The sequence below is a fragment of the Caenorhabditis briggsae genome (assembly GCF_000004555.2).
Source record: "Caenorhabditis briggsae complete genome, chrX, whole genome shotgun sequence".
In the NCBI taxonomy this organism is placed as follows: Eukaryota; Metazoa; Nematoda; class Chromadorea; order Rhabditida; family Rhabditidae; genus Caenorhabditis; species Caenorhabditis briggsae.
The window spans coordinates 20265134-20290065 of NC_013491.2; the positions used below are offsets into that span (position 1 = coordinate 20265134).

At 36.6% G+C, this 24932-nt stretch overlaps 2 protein-coding genes across 2 annotated transcripts; one reads left to right on the top strand and one right to left on the bottom strand.

Moving 5' to 3' along the window:
- Positions 1-1343: 1343 nt before the first annotated feature.
- CBG07243 lies at positions 1344-5191 on the top strand (the record flags this gene model as incomplete). The annotated part of the gene is made up of 5 exons (XM_045240680.1): positions 1344-1407; positions 1458-1540; positions 2178-2240; positions 2741-2833; positions 4964-5191. The coding sequence occupies 5 exons, from the start codon at positions 1344-1346 to the stop codon at positions 5189-5191; spliced, it is 531 nt and encodes a 176-aa protein (XP_045093580.1).
- A 4106-nt stretch (positions 5192-9297) lies between these two features.
- Cbr-sel-7 lies at positions 9298-17530 on the bottom strand (the record flags this gene model as incomplete). The annotated part of the gene is made up of 7 exons (XM_002645582.1): positions 9298-9481; positions 9529-9680; positions 10256-10378; positions 16743-16838; positions 16890-17030; positions 17212-17326; positions 17388-17530. 7 exons carry the CDS (start codon positions 17528-17530, stop codon positions 9298-9300), a joined length of 954 nt encoding a protein of 317 aa, XP_002645628.1.
- Positions 17531-24932: the final 7402 nt, after the last annotated feature.

Here is a 24932-nt window from a genome sequence, read left to right on the forward strand (position 1 = left end):
ATGAACCAGTATGTTAATTTGAAATGAAGAAATTATGCTGACATCAACACAAAGAAATGTTTTTTTTTTTTTGAAAAATTGACAAGGGCACTAATTCTTTTTGAGAAATCATGAGTTTTTTGTTAGTTTTATTTTTGAATTTAAGTAAAATGAAGAATGTGACAGAACAAAAAAACCCGGTTCAGAACTCAATTGAAAAAAGGCCGAAAGCTGAAACACAAGAAAAAAGAAGAAAAGATAAAACTACTGTACACATTATAATAGGATAATTACTGCTAAACCGTCAACTTTGAACCTATATATCCCATTTACCGAGTGAAATATCAAAAAATAAGTCAACTCACAGAATGTTGTTGATACTATGACAAACAATTTATCAGTTGACTAATTTTTAATATCTCTCATAAAAATTGATATAATTGAACTTAAAATTAACATTGTGGGACTTCTTCTTTTACAGGTTTGGCGAATTTTTTTCTGGAATGAAACAATCCTAGTTTTTTCTCAATAAACCACCTGACAGAATCCCTTAACAAACAGTTTACAAGAACTCACGAAAAAATAAATGCAAGTAGGCAAAAACCGGTCTGAAACCAGTTACTCCAACGCGAATACGCATGGTTTAGAGGGTGTTGCTACTTAATTGATGTTGTTTATGTGTGTGGTCTCAGTTACCTAGTCAGTTGCTTTAAAATGTTCTCACTTACTGCCCGAAATTCTAGTAAAGTTTTTTCTTTTAGTAAAATTTCGTTCTTTCCAACAGTGAGAACTACAATTTTGACTAGGATTTTAAGACAAAATTTATTTTGCTTCCAAAATTAGAAAAAAAGATCATAAGTAAATGTTTCAAAGCATCCCGAAAGTCTGATTTCCAAACATTTGCCTTTTCAAAATCATCCGGACCTTACACGCTATATATCTTTTTTTTGACGTCACGGACCATCTCGCTCGCCCTCTCAACACCATTGCCTCTCTTTCACATTAGACAAACCACATTTGAATATACGACTCTCCGATTTCTCAGCAACCTCCTCATATTCAAACGTACAGTGGTAATCTCTCACTTAATGACAGCTGTTCTAAGAGGACGTTTGGTCCGGCCAAATTCCTTCTTTCTCCCAACCCCAGTTGGTCCCTCCGTCACACACTACTCACAATTTCCAAACGACACTCCGAAATAACGGTTCTCGTGTTGTTTAGCAGAGGATTTTTCACGCCATAGGGGCCTTTCAAACCCAATTTCCGGAGTAGTTTGGGGAAATTCTCTGATTAAACCGGAAGAAATGGCGTGAGAGAAAAATTTGCCTTCTTTTGATACCAAATTTATTTCTATTCCCTTCAAAATGAAGCTATTTTCTATTCTATTCGTTTTGCTGGTTCCTTTATTTGTTGTAAAAAGTGAAACTGGTAAGTTCCGAAAGGTTAAATAAAGTGAGTTCCCATTATTTTGATTTCAGACTACGGTTTCATGCCGACAAAATGTGAAATCTGCGCTTTGGTTAGTATGGAGTTCGACCATCAGTCCGCAAAGGTGCATAATGTGAGTTTTGTGATTTTCAACAAAACGTCTCCGCTGACTTGTCAACGAGGCCAACTCGGGACGACTAAAACTCATAGGACTATAATGAAATGCTGACTTTCAATTTACCGGTTGTAGAGCAAGCAAATCAGAAGAATCGGCCCTGGTAGCTTCTGTCCGGCTTCCAAAGCTGCCGGTCTACTGTTTGTATCTAACCGTCGGTTTTTTAGATGCATGCTCATGTGACCTAGCCTGAAACTTCTAGCGCCGCTAGGCCGACAAATCCTACCCTAACCAAAAAGCTACATCACTTTTTTGTTAGATTTGATGAAGAACAATAAGACTAGCATCTTGCTTTATATCGCAAGCCCAGCTATTTCTGGTACCTCTAAACTGAAAATTTTATGTAGCAGGCGACTTCCAATTTCATACCAAGTTATGTACTATCCCTCGTCTGACAAGTATTATTTTCTTATAATTTTTAGATTACAAGAAAAACTAATAAAATCGTCACAACACCAAGAAGATAAATTACTGATCAAACACTCTTATTGATGTTGTGACCTTCAGTTGATTTCGAAGACCAGTGCATTTTCATAGCCATGAAAATACATTTTTCGTCTCAAAAATTGTATTGATGAGTTTTTTTTTATTTCAGAGGCTAACATCGGAGTTTGCTGATCTCACGGAGAAGATATGCGAAGGATTCAATGAGTTCAAAGTGAGTATTTTTATATGAAGAAGTTTAAATGAGTGAGCATCAGTGGTAGTTAACTCATCTGTTACTCGCAAAGAAATAATAAGAAATCGATTTGGGATAAAAATTCTGATTTTGGTAAAGTGTCTGCGTGAAAAAAAAAACATGTTCTTTTACTCGCCACATAATAAAATGAGCCGTCCGAGTAGTGGATGAGTTTCTACAGAATTAGAAACCTTGTGATCTACCAGCAGTCTGAAGAACTACTTCAATCAAGTGGAATACACACCTAGGTTCATTAGAGCCGCCACTGTTAAAATGTTCACATGAAATCAAAAATTTGAAAAAAAATCATTAGTTTTTTGAGGTAGTACGATCGATACCAATGCAACGCCGGTGTGACTCACTAGTGCATCTGCTCGAAAAGCTATGCTATAACTTGATGAATAACATATACTACCTTAATGTTAAGGCCAACCCTCAAAACTTCAAATGATTCCAAGAAAGCGTTTCTAAAATTCCAGATTCACAAAGAAAAAAGTGGATTGGAGCGATTTTCAAGAGCGCCATCGAAGACTATCGAAACATTGAAAGAAATGAGGAACAAAGGAGTAAAGGTGAGTTGAAAGGTTAAACAATAATAAAATTTCATGGAAATCGCAGTTCAAAATATTGGATACACAGATTAAAAACCCCTACAATTTTCGAAGAACAGTGATCAGACCAACTCGCGCCTAGGGAACCGCTAACAAGGATAAAATCTAGCAACCGTGCAAAACTTCAGTTGAACAACAAAAAACCAACAAAAAAATTTGCAACTGGCATTTTGACAAATCGACCAGTTCTCATCGTGCGAACTGATTCAAAAAAAATTCATAGCCCATAGGGAATTCAGCTGTACTTTAAGATACATACACTCACCGAATGGATAACTTCTGCATTAAATCTCTTTGTACTTTTCTTCTGAATTTTAGTAAAACTTGGTTAACATGATGACATGAGAAAGTGAGAAAAATTTTAATTCCGATAAAATGTCGGACAGATATTCATTCCTGTTATCTCATTTGTTTGAATTCCCAAAGGAGTCAAAGATTCATCGCCAATTTCTTTTCTCTTTGCTTTCTTTTTAGTGTTTTCATACTCTCTTGAAGTGATTGTTCAGGATTGAACAAACTACAAAAAGTGAGATGGTGAAGTTCGGAGAGGCTGAAAAATTTAAGCATTGGATTCTGTTTTCACAGATTCAACAAGCAACCTTAACTTTATTTACCGTAAAAACTGTAATATAACTCCACTTGTATTAGAAGACCCCTCTAATACAACGCCACCCTTATGAGGTGATTGGAGGTAGCAAAACAAAATTTTTATGCTTGATTAACATATTAATAGTGAAATCTAGAAATTTAGCACAGTTCTTTTCATTTTAGTACCCTGTTAAATAAGTAAGAAATCAATTTTTGTTACCTCACATCAACCCAAAACACCCCTTCGAAAAAGCCATGGCGCTATATTACAGGTTTTACGGTATGTCCAGTACTTGTGTCTAATCGGGTTCACCATTGAAAATGTTCCAAATATCAAGAGCCCCACTGTGAATAAATTGCTTAGTAATACTTCTAGGACTCTGAAAAATAGTGAAAAAGTCCCCAGCCACGAGAATATTCTCGAAGGTCTCCTCCAAATTTTTGAATTTTCTTTTTTGCTCATTTAAATATGAAATGATACTGAGTCTATGAGCCAGCTCATTTTTGCTGATTGTCGTAAAGAATTCAGACAGTTCGATCCTACTTTTGGGCAGAACTCAACTAGTTTTAGACCTGTAATAAAGCACGAACTTGACAGTATGAAGGCTTATCTATTACAGGCTTCACAGTATTATCATTTGGCATTCTTTACCCAGTGCCTCCAGGTACAAATATTCCTCCAGCAAGCGTAATAGTATTGCTCAGTATCATATAATCTCCTAGAAAAATCATCCAGTATCACCCGATCATTCCTAGTCCCTCAAATTCGCTTCTGCCCCTACACCATATTCCCAACAAATCCGAAACAGTGTGTCTGGTATGAAGTGGACGTGAAGGTAATTGAAATCCATTAAACAACCCATTCGCCAAAAAGTTTACCGGACTCTCACTATTCCTCTCACTTCACCTCACTCGCTAATCGCAACATTTTCCAAAATGGAACATATCCGAAATGGTGTAGTTACCTCTCTCTCTCTCTCAGCTATAATTATGATGTACAGTATGTGTCTCTGGATCGAGGGGATAGGTACACAAAGGGTTATAATGGACTTCTCGTGGATTCTCATCGCGCTAAACTGGTTTCGTTTCGTGTTTCCTTTCCCCTACTAGGACACCTATCCCCGTCTGTTGCCTAATGTGTTGAAATGCGCTAAAATGCAATGTCTCCATTGTTGCGAAATGGCCTTTTTCGCTGTTATGCACACGGGTTGGGACGCACGTACCAATTATGAATCTCACAGACAACGACACTCCACACGCAAAAACAATTTAATCGAATAAATTGAATTTATGTTGTTGTAAGTCATCTCATGCGAGATAAAGTGAAAATTTGGGGCCCCGCGGACACTTTACCCTCATACAACATTGTAAATTGGGTTACACGGCTAAACTACTACCATACAAAGTGCACCGGTTACAGTAACCCAATTCTCGGATACTGGTTCTTTTTTAGTTAGGAGTAATAGATCAATTAATTTAAAAGCCAATCTTCAAAATTTCCAGGTTGAACTCGGCATGCCATACGAGATGTGGGACCAGCCTCCTGCAGAAATCATCGCACTTCGTCAAGGATGTGAGTCCATTCTGGAAGACTACGAGGATCTGATCGAGGAGTGGTTCCTGCAAAAACTTCATCTGAAGCATCTTCTGAATCAATTATGCTCACAAAACTATATCAAACGTGGTGACAGGAGTTGTTATGCGGATATTGTAGAAGAAAAGGAATTGTGAAATTTGAAATTTTGAGCTCATCATGAATTGTGTTTTTGTTTATAGCTTGTAGTAATTCTATCATAACCTGATCTCATAGATATTTGAAATACATAAAATCGGTTTTCCTAAAAAATCTTACTTGCACTGGGCGGGCTTTTCAGTTATTTTTCATTCTGCCAGAAATTTTTAAGGGTGAATTTTTTTCATTTAAAATTCGTGAAAATGTTTGAAACATCAGAACTTATTTCAAATGTGAAAAATCCTTGTCGACTGAGCAGGACCGGCTTGGAGAATAACGGACCCTGATTTTTGAAGTATGAAATTGAGATCTAAAAATTAATTGAAGAGGCTATATAGTTTAGGAATCACTGAAAAATACTGTATTTCAAACTGGACTGAATAACTGGATATCCGCTGTCCACAATTTTTTTTCAGTTTTTGCCAATTCCAATTTTTCGTTGAGTTTTCTGTACATACAGTACCGGTATACAAAATCATATACAAAATCATACTATTGACCGATTTCTGAAAAATCAGCGAATAGCGGAAAAATTGTAATTTTCAAAAATTCTGTGAGTGCAAAATTTTTAATCCAGGTAGCTGAGCTCTAACCTTCTGAAAATGTTAAAAATGACCAAAATCAAATTAAACACACGGTTTTTGTATATCTTGTATATTTTTTTTATATTTGAGGAGGCTCAAAAAATGTATCATTATTTTGGTTTTGCTTAATCGGATTCATTATCATCCTGCTCTTTATCCATGCCATCAAAATTTTTTTGCCAGTACAACTGTCTGCTCTTTCGCTACTCTCACGTATTTGTTTTTTGCTCTTCTGTATGTGTGTGTGTGTTCCCAGTGCTCTCGATATTTCCCACACAACCAAAAACTGTATGTTTTCGTACCAGAACAAAAACAAGTTCTTCCAGAGAGACACGTCTGGAAGAGCACTGCCCCTCCTGCCATCAGAGATAAATATTTGTGCATTGAATAACATCAAAAAAGAAAATCACACTCCCACCACCCCGTATCTCACCTCTCAACAAAAAGAAAACCAAGGTGTTTTGGCGGGGTTGCTCTGGTGGGTCATGCGTGTGTTTGCCCACCTTTTGCTGCTCTTCTGCTCTTTCTCTCTTGCGCAACCCTTTTGCTCCCTGCACCTCCTCTCTGGAATAATAATAATAATATTTTTGTATTAGTATTATTATTATTATTATTCGGTCACGACCGGCGCCAGCTTCTCTGTTAGTTTTTACACTGGGGGCCACCGGAGCACCGCCCGATGCGCAAAAACTCTTCAAAGCATGTTTTGGCACCGGTTTTTGTTGGCTCAAAATGTTTGGTGCTGGTGGTCGAGCGAGACGAGATCAAGGCTTATGCGTGTATGCATTTCATTCCTTCATGTTCTCAATCATCATTCCTTCTCAAATAAAATGTTTTGGCAGAATGGAGAAAAAAGACGAAAGATGATATGGTAAACAATGCAAAATGTACAGTATGAAAAGTGGAACGGGAAGGTGATGAGAAGATCAAAACTGGAAATTGTTTTTGGATAGAAAGCATTTGAAGGTTCAGACAATTTCAGAACCAAGACTACAGGGGTCATTTCTAAGCGGTCTATACTTTGACCAAATTTATCTCGTTCACTGATAAAAATATAAGAAAGTTACCAATTGATAAAATATTTATTAAAATATCATTAATATTTTGTTAGCTGTTTATTTTTGATATCATTCACAGAAACGAAGAAAAATTGATTGAAAGTTGAAAAGAGTTTCCCTTTGTGTCTTTTAAAATTGGCAATTATCTGAAAAACTATGATTTTCAAAAAATGTGCAACTGCGAAGTTTTCATTCTAGGTTTGTTTTACACCCTCATACAGTTTCAGAATGATCAGAAACTTGACAGCCGAGCTCCAGATTCCTGAAAAACGCTCAATACCAACTTAAATAGTATATTCTCCTCCCTTGTCTCTCTTGTCTTCAAACAAAGAAAAAACCGATTTCTGAACATCTCATTATCCTGAATCCCTCGTTTTCCCCTTTTTTCTAATTTTGTTCTCCCCTAAAAATTTGCATTCAAAACACAAACACAAACCCTCCTAACCTTAGCCTCTCCGTACTCCCGTTTTTGTCTCTATTTATTTTGAGTCCCAACAGGAAGAACCTCTCCTCCCTGTTTCTGACTGTTTGAAAAGCTTTAAAACATGAAAATATGCATGTGTACATACTGAACCTGGTCTAACAGCCTTCGTTTTTCCCGCACATACACACAATTTTTCTTCAAAATGTTTAGTAACACACACCTGGAGAAACAGGCAGAATGGGATGATTGAGAGATCAATCGCCGTATTGTTTTTTTTTCGAAAATGTGTTGGGAAACAAGATTTCGCTGTATTGTTTTGAATCAGAAGGTTTGGAAAACTAGAATAGAAGGAAGTGAGGGATACTGTAGTTTTGAGCTTATTCTGATTTTCGTAACATACAAACCTAAATTGAGAACTTTGAATTCACAGAATTTGTCGAAAATGGCGAATTTTTCAGCTATTCATCAAATTCATAATGACGTTCTTTTTGGCGTCTTTTGTACTAGAAATCTTGAAAAACAGGTGATTTTTCGAAATTCTCAAATAGCTGAAAAACTAGATTTTTTTTTAAAATCTTCATGAATGCAAAGTTTCTAGTCTAGGTCTGATTTAAACCCTCTGAAACTTTCAAATTGACTGGAAGTTTGAAAGCCAAGCTCCAGACATCTGAAAGTGGTCTGAAAAAGGAAATGAACTAAAAAAGGTGTATATCTCATTGACGGGTACTGTACCATCTCGATTTCCAAAACAATAGGCTCCATTCTCTGAAAACATGATAACGATTTTCAGAAAATCATTATCCATCATACTAGGCAAATTTCTCAAAATCTCTAAATGAGGATTTCAATCAATTTTAGTCAATTTCAGAACTTCGAAGAAGTACTTATTACTTGTCCGTTTGGTCTGAAAAATCAAGAGAATTTGAGACAAGTTTAGATTTTGAATTTAGTAGCAATTTTTAATGCTTCCCATTTTTTTTTTGGTAAGCGAATTTTATAGTAAAAATGTAAACTAAAAAAATGAAAGTCTAGATTTATTTTATTTTTCCAGAATTTTTCAGATCAAACAGAAATTCAAAATTCACCAATTTCCGCTAAGAAGTTTATTTTGAGATAGAATGTCAAAAACCTTGTGTAAGAATGTATGTTCCGCTCATATGCAGATTTTGAAAATTTATATTAAATAATTTTATGTATATGTTTTACTTTTCAAAAAAAAAAAAAAAGGGCAACTTTGTGACATGATAGTGAAGGTATTATTCTCAAAAAAAAACATGGAATTATGCAAATAATAGACAAATTTCTCTGAGATTTCAAACGGGATGGATTTTCGGGAAATGTCAAAGATTTGTTGTGTGATTTTTTTTCTTGTCGAGGTAGCAAAACTAAACGGAAAGTATGAGAAAGTTGTAATGGAGAAAGTCTGGATGGGGGGTGTTGTCGAATCTTAAGGATGAGAGAGGTTGAAACCGGGGGAGACATTAAAAATGGGGACGTAGAGTTATGCTAAAGAGTTTGAAAAGTTTGAAAAGTAACACAGGGAAAAGAAAATGAATAGAAACAGAGAAAGAAAAAAGCAGGAAACAGTTTTTCAGAAGGACAATTGGGGGGGGGGGGGTGAGAGCTCCGATAGTCGCTGGGAATCAAGTCTGGCGAAGGGGTTTTGTTGTCAAGAATCATTTGAAAGGATGAAGGATCAGAAAGCAATCACAAGAGGATGGAATCAAAAGAGGTTTTTAGAGATTTTATGAGGAACGAAAGCGACGAGAGTCTATAATTTAAAATTTTAGGATGTTTTCTATGTACAGGCAATAAAGAGAAGGGAAGAACCTAGTAGAAAAAAGCTGGGTCATTTTTAGAGAGACGATTGAAATGGAGAAAATAAAGAAGGGATGCTCGAAAATGGCATGATAGTCATGAAAGATGAAAATGTGCACTAGAACATATTTTCATCACAGCTAAAAAATATAAAAATTTAAAAAAGGAAAGTTTGTACTTTTTCAAAATTTTAGCAGTGTGGGAAATCTGAAATCTCAAGTTCAAGATTCCACTTTGAAAATGCTTGGGTCAATTTGTGGGATTGTTGGACTTTGGGTCCCTCCATTGCACAAGTTTTGGGCGAGATTTGGGAGAATTCCAGTGGCAAAGTTAGCTGGGCTCAAAAGAGCCAAATACCTCTTCCAAACCATATCAACATTGACTGGTGGGGTGGCTGGAGCAACTCTGTAATTACAATTGATGTAAATTTAGATTTCAAAGTGGTACAATACCTATTAGGACGTCCCTCACGAAGTGTCCAGTTGCGAACCTTGGCGTTATTCTTTAAATGGCTCAGAATAAGTTTCGCCTTCCCCAGCTGACCCTCAGTTGATAACGATTCCCACTTGAAATATCTCATGGTGGCCTCCACAACAAGGCGGATCTAAAAATGTAAATTTTTGAGAATTTTTTATTCCCTGGATTCCCCTTTTTTCGGTTTTTTTTTCGAACAGACATATTTTCCACGCAAACAAAAGATGTTTTTTGTGTGTGAGTGGTGTGTCTCATTGCCACCTAAACCTGGTCTCTGTTTTCACTCCTAACCAATTCTTCTAAACGACCATCGCCTTCGGTATCTCTTCTCTACACTCTTTTTCTATTCAAATGTCCCGAGTTTGCACTTTTCCGCGCCCAGCCCGATGTCTTAGGACTGTCTCCCTCTTACTCGTTTCTCTCATTTTCGTTTCAATCAAGTGTTGCAACCCGTGTGCATACTTTTCGACGACCTTCAGCGCAAAAAAAAAGAACTGCGTATCACACCGAAGAGATGAATATGGATAAGGGGAAGTTTGCGACATTGAACGTCAGCAGAAACTGTGTTCGGTTTCGAAAAGAACCCTATCAAGCCGGTTTTTTTTGTCTTCCCTTTTTTTATTCTGTCTGATGGTGAAAAATGAGAGTCGTATTTTTTGTGAATGATTCTAAACGAAGAGATATGCTGAGAAGTGCAACACAAACCTTGGGCAGTTGACGTGCAAGCAGATGATCGGCAGTTTCTCCGTGGAAGGTGCGAAGGGAGATTTGAACGTTTCGGAGCTCGTCATCGGTGACCGACTCGCGGAGAATTTGCCAAGCAAAGACCTGGAAGAATGTTAATGAATATTTCAAACTACAGTTTTTAGAGTTTCGAAGATACAGTTGGTTTCAAATACCGTATTTCTTCTGTGCCCAATTATCTCAATTCCTATGAATGAAAGATATCAAAAATCTGTCAACTGGTAAAATACTGGTGATATTATGATGAATAGTTTATCAATTGCCATATTTTTTATATCATTGATAGGAAACGAGATAATTGAGCTCAAAGTCGACAATCAGGATGAGGTCCAATTGGAGGAGATACGGTAATAGTATGAGCTCTCCTAAGAGGTCTTCTAGAAATTCTAAGAACCTGTTGATTTCCAGTTGTTATCAGAAAAAGAGCAACTGAAGAATCCAGAGCGCTACAGTTTCCCAACAAATGCAGTACCCCGAAATGACCAAGATCTTGAACTTCCCTGTTTTGCATTTTCACTTTTTTCATTTCTTTCCATTTTCACCCCCCCCCCTTTTAAGTTCAACTCACAAAAACGACATATAGCGTCAAAAACAGTCAAAACAACCTCTCTCCCACGTCTTCCACTTTTACTATAACACTCTTTTGTGGAAGAAAAAATCCTGTTTTTAAACTGATAGACGACCATCTTCTTCCTCATGTGTTTGTATGGTAGGCACCCCCAGCAAAAGAAGAAAGAAACATTGTCAAAAATCGAGAGGGTTTTTTCAGCCATTTTTGTGTTTTTCCATCACCCCCAGGACCCCCCTAGGATCGATTTAGAAAAAAAATAACCACGAAAACATTGGGAATGGCGGTGTTCGGAGTTTTGAAACTTTCGAGAGGTTGTTTTTGCTGTATTTTTTTCTTCTTTGTCCTGAAACGTGGAACAAAACTAGTTAGTCACTGTGTTTGGAAGGGGCAAAGTAAGAAAAAAATAGGTTAGAGGACAATGTGTTGAGGCTGAAAAATGTAAGACGTGAAGTTTTTGAAAAGACAGCAGTAGAATTTCAGATTTCGAAACTACCATAAACCTGTAGTAGAAGAGGACTCCCACTCTGTGAAGTTTGAGCTTATTTATCTCGGCTTCTATGAAAGGTATCAAAAACTTTGTCAACTGATAAAATTTTTGTGATGTTATCATAAACATTTCATTGGTTGACCACTTTTTTGTATCTTTGACAGGAACCAAGATAAACTGACTAAAAATAAATTGTTAGAGTGCCCTTTACAGGTTTTACGTTTTCAGATGATCTTGCAAATTAATATTTAATCCGTTCTCCTAGATATGTGTAAAATTATAATCATCGTAAGGACTCTGGTCGAATGTCCTAAACTTTGAGCCCACATTGCTCGTTTTCTAAGAAAGATATCAAAGAAGATCAACTGTCAAAATTTTAACCACCATCAAAGGTATTATGTCAGTTTTCGATATCTTTCACAGAAAATGAGATATATGGGCTCAAAGTTGAAAGTTTTGAGAGTCATTTATCAAGGTATTTACGACAGTTTTATCTTAATTAGGAATGTCTTTTCTCGATTTTTTAAAATTTTTTTTCATTGCCGATCCCCCGCCACTAGCTCGTTCTTGCTCTAGCCTCCGTGCCAGCGAAAACTATGTGTACATCTGCATGACAACACGCTCTCACAACACACTGGTTAGCAAGAGAGGGGAGGTGCAGCTTTTACCGCGCGGAAAAAAGAACAACACAAAGTTTTGTGTCTGCCGCATCGGAAAAAGAGAGCAACCACCCACGAAACTTGCGCAATACCCTCCACACCAACGGTTCTACCATATGTTTGCACACGCGCCTACCCTTGTGCTGGAGCCGCTGGATGGACATCAGCTGTTTGAGCGTTTCGAGGAGGAGATAAATGGCAAACTTGGTCGCGGAAAGTTTTTTGGAGAGAGAGAGAGAGAGAGAGAGAGAGAGAGAGAGAGAGAGAGAGAAAGAGAAAAGAATGGGAAAAGCACATTGGCTGGGTGCGGATAGTTTGGCATGCAGCCAGATAGTTTGGCATGTCATCAACGTTTACAGAAGAAGCATAAAACTGGTTTTCTTAAAGGTTCAAAGTCCAGAGAACAGTTCAACTAAAAATTGATGTCTTGGGGGGGGGGGGGGTTCACACAATCTATATAATTCGAAACTACCAGTAGCAAAAGGAATAAATAGAAAACTCAAAGTTAGAATCACTAGAAAATCAGCTGAAAACTTCGCATGGAATTGTTCAGGATAATTAAAAATTTTTGGAATTCAAAATTGATTTTCTCATGTCCCTGAAAATCCTCTGACCCCTAAAATTTTCTCAGCTATTCAAAACAAAATATTTTCCCCCTAAAATCAAAATCCTTCTCTTTTTCTCCCCTCAAATCTCTTCTGTTTGGTAACCCTTATCGACTTTCCTCCCGAAAATCGTTTGCTTCATGATTTTTCAACGACAACACACAAGAGTCAAAAAGAAAAATATTTGAATAGACCGTTGTCAGCACAAAAACAGGTACCCTCTAGGAGAAAATCAGCTCCACGGAGCACACAGGTATGACTCTGTTTGCTCTTTACTCGTTACTCTCGATGAGACTGGGTCCTATACTGTTTTTCTTTTTTTTGCCAGAGGAATGTTTTGTGGAAATTGTGTGCACAGACTGTTTTCGGGGTGTATGGAGAATTAATCTGAAAAGTGGGAAAATCTGGGTTTTGGAATTTGGACTTGGTCGAACAAAGAGGCACTAAAAATGAAGAAGAGTGCTCAGAAGCAACAAGTTTAGGAAAATCTAGGTTTCTCTAAAGTGTCCAGATGTAATTTTGAACATTAAAAAATCTTGAATAATTGAGAACTTTGAAAATACAGCACCGGTCAATAAGATAACAAAATACGTATTTTTAATGCAATTTTCGGTCACATGGACCATTTTCAGGAGTCTGGAGCTAGGCTGTCAAGGGTCCGATCACTTTGCAAAATTTGGAGAGTGTAAAACAGACCTAGATGGAAAACCTTGCATCCCCATAATTTTTCAAAAAGTTCTAGTTTTTTAGCTATCTGCTGATTCCTGAACGACACCCCGTTTTTGTACTAAAATCATGAAAAAACAAAATGTCTTTCAGATATTGGGAAACAATTCGGAATTTCTGTGATTTCAAAAGTATTCTTTTTCGATACTGAAGGTTTAAGAATCCTGAACAATTATTCGAATTTTCGAAATTTTACAGATGGCTCATACCCCATTAAAAAATCCCTACTCCAACATTTTTTCTGATTTTTCAACGTGACGTGTGTGTTGATGGGGTTTCCTCCTAGCTCCACAGGCACAGGAGGCGCGATACCGGTTCATAACCGTTTGTTGTCAAATATTTGCTATTCAATAAGCCCTGACGTGAGCTTGTTGCGTGTGAGCCTGAAGAGAAAAAGCACGCGCGTGCTCCGAGGGTTTGGCTGCCGCGCGGAGCTCCCTGACCAGAAATACAACACCGTCTGTCGCCGCCGCCGCGTAGAGATCAGATCACGTGAACCAGGTTTTTTTGATGTGAACCATACATCTTTTATATGTATTTGATGGCCGGGACGTCTCTTTTCAAATTCAACCATTTCCTTTTTTTTTTCAAAACCGGAATCCAAATACGTTATTCGGGCAGTTATCAAGTTGATCGAAATCAGAATCGAAATCAAAGTAGTATCGGATGTAGGGGTAGTGAATGCGTGTACGACAAAAACACTGGCTTTTTATCTAGACCCTCTTCAAAATGCTTGATCACTTTTTTTTGGCCAACCAACCTATTCAACCTGAATGATGACACTCTGTGAAGGAGGGGGGGGGGGGGGGGGAGACAACCCCGACACATACGGACTACGGTATTATGCACTTTTATACTAATCGACTGTAGGGGTTTTTCCCTTGTCTTCTGTTCATTAGACGAAGGCGGTGGAGACAAGACATGATTTGAGACTTTGACCAATCCGGAGTCTGGTTTCTTAATCTTATTTTGAACACTGACTACGGTAGTTCGAAACTATACATATTAGCCAAATGACAAGCAAACTACAAGGAAGTGCATGAAATACAGTAAAATACACAAAAACGTATTTTCAGTTAATTTTCGGCCATTTGGACCATTTTCAGAAACATGGAGCTCGCTTCTCAAGTTTCCGATCACTTGGAAAATTTTGGAGTATGTAAAATAGACTTGGATTGGAAACTTTGCATTCACATAATTTTTTGAAAATTCCTCGGTTTCCGGCTATTTGTCGATATTCGGAAGATACCGAAAACATGAATAACAGTTGTTTTTCAGAAATTGGCAAATAGCTGGGAATCTGTTTTTAATCTAGGTCTGTTTTACATGTTCCCGATTTTTCAAACTTGTCGGAGACTGGAAAGCCGAGCTCCAGACTCTTGGGTATGTCCGAAGTACTCAAAAAAAACACAGTGCTTTATGCGGAAACGTTTGGGGATTAGCAAACTTCAGATTCAAAAAATCTACAAAAGCTCTAAATTTCTGTACCCTCCCAACTCAAAAAAATCACCGCTTCCCAGTTCCAGTTCCAATTGACATGTCTGTTCCCAAAAAAAAAACATCCAAAACAACATTATGTGACACACAAATTGATGATGCCAAATTGCACATGTTGCGAACATGTTTCTGGGATACTAATTCTCTTTTTTTTTTCGCGCCCACCACAAAAGTCACAGAGACCCGGGTCAGAACGGTCAAAACAACTCTCTTTGTTGTGTCGTGTCGTCCCTGAGATGGTGGTACCTTAAATATACGGTCTCGGTGTCTTCGTTGTCTCCTATTCAGCCAATAATACGCCAACCCCAAATACATAAAAAAAATATTTTGGAAGCTATTTTGTTTTGAGAAAGAACAGAACAGCCCAAATCGTATCCTGACTGGTCCTCCTCCTCCCTTTTATGCTTTCATCTTTTCCCAAATAGATTGTGTATGTGTATTGTCAATAAGAGAAAATGCGACTGTGTGCCATCGTATTGTACAAAAGAGGAGAGGAATCACTACCAAATTTCAGATTTTTCATGCCAAAAAAATATCATAAAAAAGTTATTTTGGCGTTATTTTGGCACGGCGGTGTTTTCAGGTGCCAAAACATGTCAAACTGTCTATGCAAATTTCACCGGGATGGCAAAAAAGTAGCGGGGTAAAGTGAAAAGAAGAAAGAGATAGGGAGGGCAACGAATTGGTTTAGCGGGAAGAGACACGTGGGGAAAGTGGTTTTGTAGGTCAGTTTGAAAGTGGTCATATGTCAATCTAGTATGTTCCTACCCGTTAATTACTACATGTTCTTTGTTAAAGGGCATAGTATGGTTCAAAATGTTCAATTAGCTTCTAAAGCCTTTTAAATACGTATTTTTCCGAAATTTTCGGCATTTTCAGAAGTCAAGAGCTCGGCTGTCGAGTTTCCAATCACTTTGACAATTTTAGAAATTGGAAAACAGACCTAGTTTGAAAATTTTGCAGTACAGAATTTTCGGAAAATTCCTAGTTTTTCAAATATATGTGGATTTTTGAAAGACACATTTTTTCACGTTTTTAGCAAAACAGATCAAAAAAGTGTCTTTTAGGAATCTAACAAAAAAAAGAAGTTTCAAAAAGTACTGTAAATGCAAAATTTTCTATCTATGCATGTTTTACATTGTCCAGAATTTTCAAAATGATCTTAAACTAGACAGTCGAGTTCCAGACTTCTGGAGATGGTCAAAACGGCTAAAAATCTGATTGGTACTGTATATAAATATTCTCCCCACTGGTTCCAAGGTTTCCCAGTGTTTTTTTAAGGACTCAAAGATTATTCAAAAGATATCGTTTGAGATTCCAAAGATGTCCTTTTATGTCCCACACAATAATCTCAAACCGTCTTTCATTCCTCCGCTTTAAAACGATTAGAACACCTTGTTTCATTTCAAAAAAAAAAAACGTCTCCTCCGCTTGCTGGGGGTCATTGACTCCTCCTCCAACCCCCCCCCCCCCCAATGTTTCTCTCTTCCGCAAAAAAAACCTAGAGGAGAGAGACTCTCCCAATCGGTTCGTTCGACAATGGCCATAAAATGAGATTGACTTGGCAAGAAGAAACCTCTTTTTTTTGAAAAGCGACAAGTGAAAAAAAACGATTGAACGCATCACCCTTCGTCGTTCGCCCTTTTTACAAATGAGATAACAATCTATCTTGGTGGTAGGGAATTAGGAGGAATAAGAGGAATAAAAGGGCGACGGATATGACCCCCAAAAAACGACTGGCGAGAGGAAAATTGAGACAAAAAAGACAAAAAACTTCTGAATTCTCAAATTCTCAAATTCTAATCTGTGAAAAATCTAACACCGCTTTGTCGTAAACTGGGAGTATATTGTAAAGACAGAAGTACGAATTCGAATAGAACGACTCAAATATTCAGTTACTCACCTTTGGTTGTGTGCTCTGGAAGCTTCTGGCAGCCTTCTCGGCGGCTCTTTTCACAGCTCCCTCTGGAAATGGTCCATCAGCTAAAACCTTCTCATCCTGGAAAACGGTGACACGTGGATTCATGCAAGGAAACAACTAAACTGCTACCTCTACCTCGGTTTCCTTTGGCGACTGGTTCCTCTGGCTCGGTTGGCTCTCATTTTCGAAAAGCTCTTCAGTGTCTTCCTCACCCTCCATGTCCAAATCGCCGTCAGAGTCTTCGGTTTTAATTTCAGCTTGGAATAAACTCTGGAATTTTTTCTATTGGTTTCCGGAGCATCCAATCTCAATTCTTTAAAAACTTAAAAATGACGTCTCCCCTCTTCACAGTTTGGAAAAAAGTTTCAAGTGTTTAGTATAGCTATAAATCAAATCAAGAGGATTCAGAAGACTCCCTAGCATCCAAACCCAAAATGACTACAAACTATACCTTTAAAGAACTTGTCGTTTTGTCGGATGTCGAATTGGTGGCACTGGGTGTAAACGATTGAGGTGGCGCCTCCGAAATGACCGTTTGAGGGGGAGACGTGAAAATTGAGGGTATCCTGAAAAGAGAACAAAAGGGTATTGGACATGATGTTGAACTCCTCTCTCTAAATTATATACCTCTGATCGGGCAGCCGTGTTGCTAGTAGCTCTAGAATCAGACTCAATTTGAGATCCATGTCATTTAGTCGATGACTCATCGAGTTTAGTATCGTTTTGCTTTCGTTATTATCGAAAAACGCAGCCAACGGTATTTGTGCCATCTGAAATTGTTGTTGAGGTGTGGGTTGAGGTGCAGTGTTGTGCGGATTCGCCATGTGATGGTGTACTATCTATAAGATTGCTAAGCTAAAAAGAGATATAGGAAAAAAGAATCTTCGGTTTGAAGTATGTAGGTGTCAGAGGGGGATACGGTAGATGCGCACGTGTCTAGAAGAAAATTCATGATAATGTTTAATTGGAAGTGTATTAACGATGTATTGGAAGTCAAAAATAATACAAAAATGAAATCATGAGCAATATGAAAAAGTCTCGATTCTAAGTAACAGGATTTTCGAGCTAATTTTAAAAGGATGAGTTTATGAATGAGACCTATTGGGAATGAGTCAGTGAGAGTAAACTTATATTGACAAAAGAAAAGAACTAGAGAATGGCAAAAGCTCGAAAAAAGTGGAAATGTTCAATCTGGAAAATGAACGGTTAGAGACCACCATGAAAGATCATTGAAATGAAAAATAAAATAAAAGTTTGCCCCCCTCCCCCAGATGCCCCCCTGGGTGGAAGTCAAGTCAGTTGTGTGGGGTAGCCGGACAGAGAAGCCCGCCCACTTTCAATAGACTGTCCTGCCTCTCCCAGACCCTCCATCAAGCCATGAGGAAAAAGTATTGGACGAGACGAAAAGAGACAAACGGTAGGAGTCGGAACTGCGAGATGTAGGCGGAGCGTCGGAAACGCTATGATACCGTATTCCAACACCACCCTGGTCTCTCGATTTTGTTCTGGAGTCTGAGAGAATATGTTCAAGTGAACCCCCTCTCAGCTCCGCCCCCTTGAACATACTTCATTTTCGTTTTTGTGCGTATTTTTCAAAACACCTCCCCATACTCTCCACTTCATTCGCCATCGTTTGTTCATGTGATCGGAATGTTTGAGGTTGAATGGCGAGATGGGGAGAGAAAGGTGTTCGCATTGGAATGAGCACAAAAGTACCAAACAACTGGAACTGTCATTGAACAGCTGGAAGTCATACATGTTATGGCAAAAGGAAAAGCGTCATAACACTTTTTCAGAGCTTTTGGGATACAAAGATTTTCATTGTGATGGCAATGCTTCTGACGAAATACATGAAACTGTGGAAAAGAAAAATCGAAATGAAATCTAAGATTTGAACATACCGTATGTGCTCTAATAGAAGCCCACCCTATAGGTACACTTTGGGCTCAATCATCTCGATTCCATCAAAAGTTATCAAAATCTGTCAACTGATAAATTATTTATCCTGATATGAGCAATATTCGATCAATTGACAAATTTTTGATATCTTGCATATCAATTGGGATGATTGAGCTCAAAGTTTTTTAGGAGAGTTCTATTAGAGGAAATACGTTAATCAGAAGATATAAAAGTTCGCATTTTTGAAAAACCAGGACCAGGTCCAGTCTGTGGCAAGTATTAAAGGAGTTGGAGTCACATGTAAAAGTTGAATGAACATGCCAAAAAAACCAGGAACTGAAATTACTGGTTTGATGTTAAATGACGAATTTAAGATTTCAAAAATTGCAGGTGATCATTTATTAGTTCAAATGCGGGAAGATGTTTTTATGGAGGTACTGAATTTGGGCCAACTACGATATTCTTTTAGAAATTGCATTTTCTGGAGCTTTGCCCCACTGAACTGAACTTCAACTTCTGATTATTTTTTGGCTGGAATTATTTCTGAAGTGCTCCAAGTGCTAGTTTTTTATCTCCAAATAAGCCAGCTACTTTTAAACAGGCGTAGAATTTCGGCTTTATCTCATTAAGTACATGCACACTTACTCTCAAACCTGTAATGAATTATTCCCACATCTTCAAACTTAGAGCCAATCTATTTCGGTTCCTGTCAAAGATATGAAAAAAGTTGTCAATTTATAGAATGTTTATGATATTATGAGAAATATTTTATCAGTTGACATATTCTATATACCTTTAAGAGGAATCAAGATTATTAGGATCAAATTTTGACACACAGATTTTACAGTATCTCAAAAATCTGCTGTAATTCAGTTCACACCCTACTCGTTAAATTTTTTGCTATTTGCTTTTATTTCTTTCGTTTTTTGTTTTTCTCCTTTTTTCAATATTTTCAGCTAGAGTGTAAAAAATCTGAAACAGAAGAATCAAAATTGGAAGTGCCCCCCCACACTTTTCTTTTTCAGGGGTTCTTGGCTAAGTAGAAAACAACAAAAAATGGGTGACCGACCATTCGACCATTGAATTTCAGACACAACACAAAAAAGGAAACCTAACCAACTCGAATTAAATACAGGTTTTTTTCTTTACCCCTTCTTTTTTTGATTTCATCCATTCAAACATTTTTTTGTCTGAATGTGTGTGGTAGATTGTTGCAGCTACGTCCAGACAGGTAATGGAGTGAGAGGATAGAAAAAAGAGAATGGACGTCTTCAATTTTTTTTTCAATTTTTGTTACACTTGGTCTCAATCTAACCATTGAAATTGGTCATGAAAATCGGAAGCAGAAAAACAGTGAGATTGATGAAATTGGGAAATGAGTTGTAATAGTAAAGAATCTCAAAACGGAGAGTTTCCCAGTTTTTCCATTTTCCAAACAAAAATGCTCAAACTCAATTCTGGTCATGCTAGAACATTAATAACAAACAAGAAGGGGTTAGGGTTTAGTCTTCTTTCTCGGAGATGAGAAGAAGTCAGTTGTTCGTCAAGAAATCTAAACAAATGGTAGCACATTTCGGTTTGAATGTATACTAATGGGATTAACATTGAATATTTTTGTTAAGAATTGTTGAAATTGCTTTTCGTGGTTCCGGGGATTTTTTGTTACGAAAAAGGTAAAGGTAACAACATAACAAGGGAACATCAACAAATCGTAAATATAGATATTTAAAAAAACATTGAAATAGGTTAAGATTAGCCTATCCAGATTTTTCTGAAACTTTTGAAATCCGATCACCAGTTTCAGCCGAGTTATATCAGTTTCAGTTCCAAAAATCGCGTTTTCACTGCAAAACGGCGAATTTCGGATACCATTTATTCAAAGTCAAGCACTTTTCAGAACATGAAATGCGCTGCATTATACTCAGAATTCTATAAAATTTCATATTTCAAACCTTTTCTCAAGAAAATTTCTTTTATTAATTTCCGAAAAAATCCAGAAAATCGTAAAAAAATCCACAATTGAAAACATTTATCGAAACTTTTTTTTGAGAAAATGTCGGAAATTAGCCATTTTATTCAGATATAGCAAAGGTCCATATACTAATTACAATCGTCTTTTGTTCGAATTAAACGAAATTCCAATGTTCTGACACTTCCTCAAAAAAAAAGAGAATAAAACTTTTTTTAAAATCATTAACTTTTCCACAAACTTCCAGAATTATTCAAAAAATGGAAAAAAAAGTTTTTAGAATAGGTCTGAAATGTTAAATTTCATTTACCGTAAGCACTTAGAACACCACCCGAATCGGTAAATTCGAGCTCATATATCTCATTTCCCCTTTTTCCGTGAAAGATATCAAAAAGTGTTTCATTACTGAAATGATGCTGATATTGTAGTAAATATTTTATTAGTCGACAACTTTTTGATATTTTTCAAAAAAAGTAAGACATATAAGCTCAAAATGGGCAATCCGGGTGCCGTTCTATTAGAGTGTTTACGGTAATTCTTAGTATAACACAACAAATTTCATGTTTTGAATCGACTAGAAATTGGAAAAATTGTTTTCGAAAGTGTCTGTTTTGCACTGGCGATTTTTAATACTGAAATTGATATAACTTGGCTAAAACTGAAGGGCGGCATTAAATGTTTCGAGCAATGTCCAGAGAGGCTTTGCTCAATCTGACTTGAAATTTTTATCGAAACCTGAGCTTTAAAAAATATTGACGTCCTCTTGTTTGCGATTTTAGGGGTTCTGGGCCACAGAAAAAAGAGACAATCATGATAAAATAACAAATCGAAAATCACAAAAAAGTCGATACTTACCGGTTCAACAAATCTCTTCTCTGATGGTTTCATCAGCAGACATTATCGTAGTAAAAACCGCCAAATAACCTGAAGGAGGGTTTGAAGAATGGTTTGAAGAGAAAAATGAGAGAAAACTAGGTTTGAAGAGAAGGTGGCAACGATAAGATAAAAAAAAAGAAAAAAATCTAGTTTTCGTTGATAACTTGGAAATTGAGAGACAATTCTGAACGATTGACCTCTCAAAATTAGTTTTAAACTTAATTTTTAATTTTTTTAAAACGGCAAAACCAAACATAGAACACCTTTTTCTGAACCAAACGCAAACAGCTGCCAACTCAGAAAGAAGCATGTCTTCAGGTGTTGAGTAAACAATCCTCATTCAAAACGTACAGATACAGATGTCTCGAAAAGTATCAAAACATTTTTTTTGAAGATTGAAGACGCTCCTTTTTATTACTTTTTTGGTTTGCGAAATGGTTTTAAAGATTGCAAGAATAAAAAAAAAATGTTCTATTGTGAAAAATGAAAAATATGTGAAAATAAAATTTTAAAAATGTAATGCTAAAAAAATTAAAGCTGCCGAAGAGACCGTGGTCAAAGGTTCCATAGCCGTAACTACCGTAACTATAAATATACTTTCTCCAGGGAAAAATTACAAAAAACTCTATCAAAAACAGTGAAGAGGAAGAAAGTTAATATGAAAATAAAACTATTTTAAGGTTACGGTAATTGACCTTTTGGAACCTTTGGCCATGACTTTTGGCTACGGCAACTAACGGATCTCTCATGAGATTGTAAAATATACTAACGAAAAAATGCAATCATCAAGATTCATGTGAACAACTCTACGAGAACCTTAGTATGGTTGTAAAGTAGGACCGACCGAAGAAAACTCAATAGAAGCTGAAGTCATACTGTCACAGAACAGCGGGGAGCTAGAATGATGTGGCCCTGGTACTAGGAAGAGGAGAACGGACCGTTCAGAATGTGTTCAAATAATTCATGGAAGTTAGTAGCTGACTTTTAGAAGGTTTCTAACTTAGTGTTCGGTTAATCAATGTTACATTGACTTTGAAAATAATCTCTCTCAAAGAAAAACATTTTAGGTGCACAGACAGACAAATTGAAATTTCAATTTAATGGAACTTTAAAAAATTAATAAGTTAGTTTTTTCTATAAGTATGTTGTTTAATTTGGCATCAATTTATGAAAATCGTTTTTTGGGCTCCCAGAAATAAAGTTTCGAAGATGATGTCGATATTTTCTATCTAGACCGAAATTCCAATCAGATGCAAATCAAAACAACAAAAATTGTTTCAGTTCTGTAATTTGAGGTTAAAATCCCGTGAAACCTCTGACAGAAGTGGCCCCAAACTTTCAAGTTTCAGCTGATTTATCTCACTTCCTGTAGAAGATATAAAAAATGTGTCAACTGATAAAATGTTTTTTGTATTATGATAAACCATTTATCAGTTGACAACTTTTTAGTATTTTTCACAGGGTAAGAGATAAATTAACTCAAAGTTAAATGTTAAAGATCCTTTTTATCAAAGTTTTTATGGTGTGTTGATTCTGCACATTTTTTGCCCCGCCCTTGGTACCGTTCTTTTTGAACGACTCAAGTTCAGGTGTTTTACTGTTGCGCTACATTTGCTGCACCCGTTCCAACGGCTGCTACCGTTTTCCCTCTTTTCAAACATAAGGACAGCTATGTTTTGATTCATTATGTTTTGTAACTTACGTTAGAAAAAGTTGGAGGGGGGGGGGGGAGGTTATCAAGGACGTAAAATTCTCATACTGTGCTTGTGAACACGGATCCTCTCTGTCACCTCGTTACGCGGGTCACACACTTTCGTTTGAGTAACAATTGGATTTACGTTTATGGTGTTTTCAGGAAAACTGTAGCATTGCAATGCAGAAGCGGGCATTGTTGTCCTGAAAAAATTAGCGATGTGTGAAAAACAAACATATGTAGTGTTGTTAGGATATAAGTAGTTAGACTTCATAATGTACAGTAGTCCTAATTCAATTATCGTGTCGTATATATTTTTACAAATTTTGAAATATTAACAACACCTAATTGTTTTTTGTTTTTTACAAAATCTTTTTTTTTCTTTTTCAAAATAGAGGAATTGAGTGGGAAAATAATTTTTTAGCTTTCCAAGAATGAGGGGAGTTTCAGAAACGACCGAATTTTGTGTCAAAACTAGAGGGTACATGGGATCTTAGACTGTAAGGCGTTTTAGCCTAAGCCTATAATTTTGAGCAGAAATCAAAATAGTATGTATAAAAATATTGATTTACTTTTTTTTGTTCACCTACATGTACCGAACAATCCAATGTACCCTTGGAACCAATGTACCCTAAGAACTCGATGTACCCTTTTTCGATGTACCCTTGGATACTGGGCCATCAAAAAGTCCATCAAGCATTATTTAATTGAAGTGCATGATTTGTGTATTATTCAGTAGATACCATCTATATTAATGCAACTAATTTTTGGAACAAGTGCAGAAGAAGGTTTGTGATATTAAGAATACTTATTATAATGATTAAATACAACAACTAATTAGAAACAATTAAAATCAAACAACAAAGAAGAAAAAAACATGAATAAAGTCAAAAAACAAATTTTAAAAAAATCGTTTTCCGAATGTTTCATGGACACTTTGGACTCTTGCTTCGTGAAGACACTGTCACACAACATCAGAAAGTCTCACCAACTTTGATCGGTACAAGTCGCCAATTCTGCAACTCATTATTTTTCAGAAAAGTGACATATTTATGACTAAAATTTGTTAATTAAGAACTTCAAAAATTCATACAAATCACACGATTGATATGTTGAGATGTTTCACAGTTTTATTTCATAAAAAGCCAACACAGATAATTCATAAATAAATGATATGGCAAGCTTAACAGATAAAAAAAATTGAAAGAAAAAAACCAAAAAGATAACCGAAGACAGTACAGAAGATTATGAAGGTCCGTACTCGCAACTACACACACGTCATTTCTTGGTTTCCGCACGCGGCAGGACATCATGTGTAGACGCAGATGAAGCAGTAGCAAGTGCTATTGCAGGAGAAAGTTACCGCAATGTTATGCCAATCCAATAGGCTGCGCATAATTTGAAAATTGTGTTTTATCACCGAAGTTCTGCTCGCGATTCAATACTCTGAATATATATTTTTTTAATCTCAAAATTTCGGTATCGTTAGCTTATTTGGTTGCTTCAAAGACGACAGAAGTTTTCAAATTTAATTTGTTTGTTCATATTTTCTTTTTAGGTGTTAAAAAATTACGAAATAGTTTACTAACTATTTTGAAGGATCGAGGGAGCATCAAAAATTGTGTTTAAATTATTTATTAACTTTTCAACTGGAACTTTTTTGTTCCCAAATGTGGCCTGAAACTCTAAACGTATGCAATTTTTTTGTTTATATTTTTAAAAAAATAATTAATTA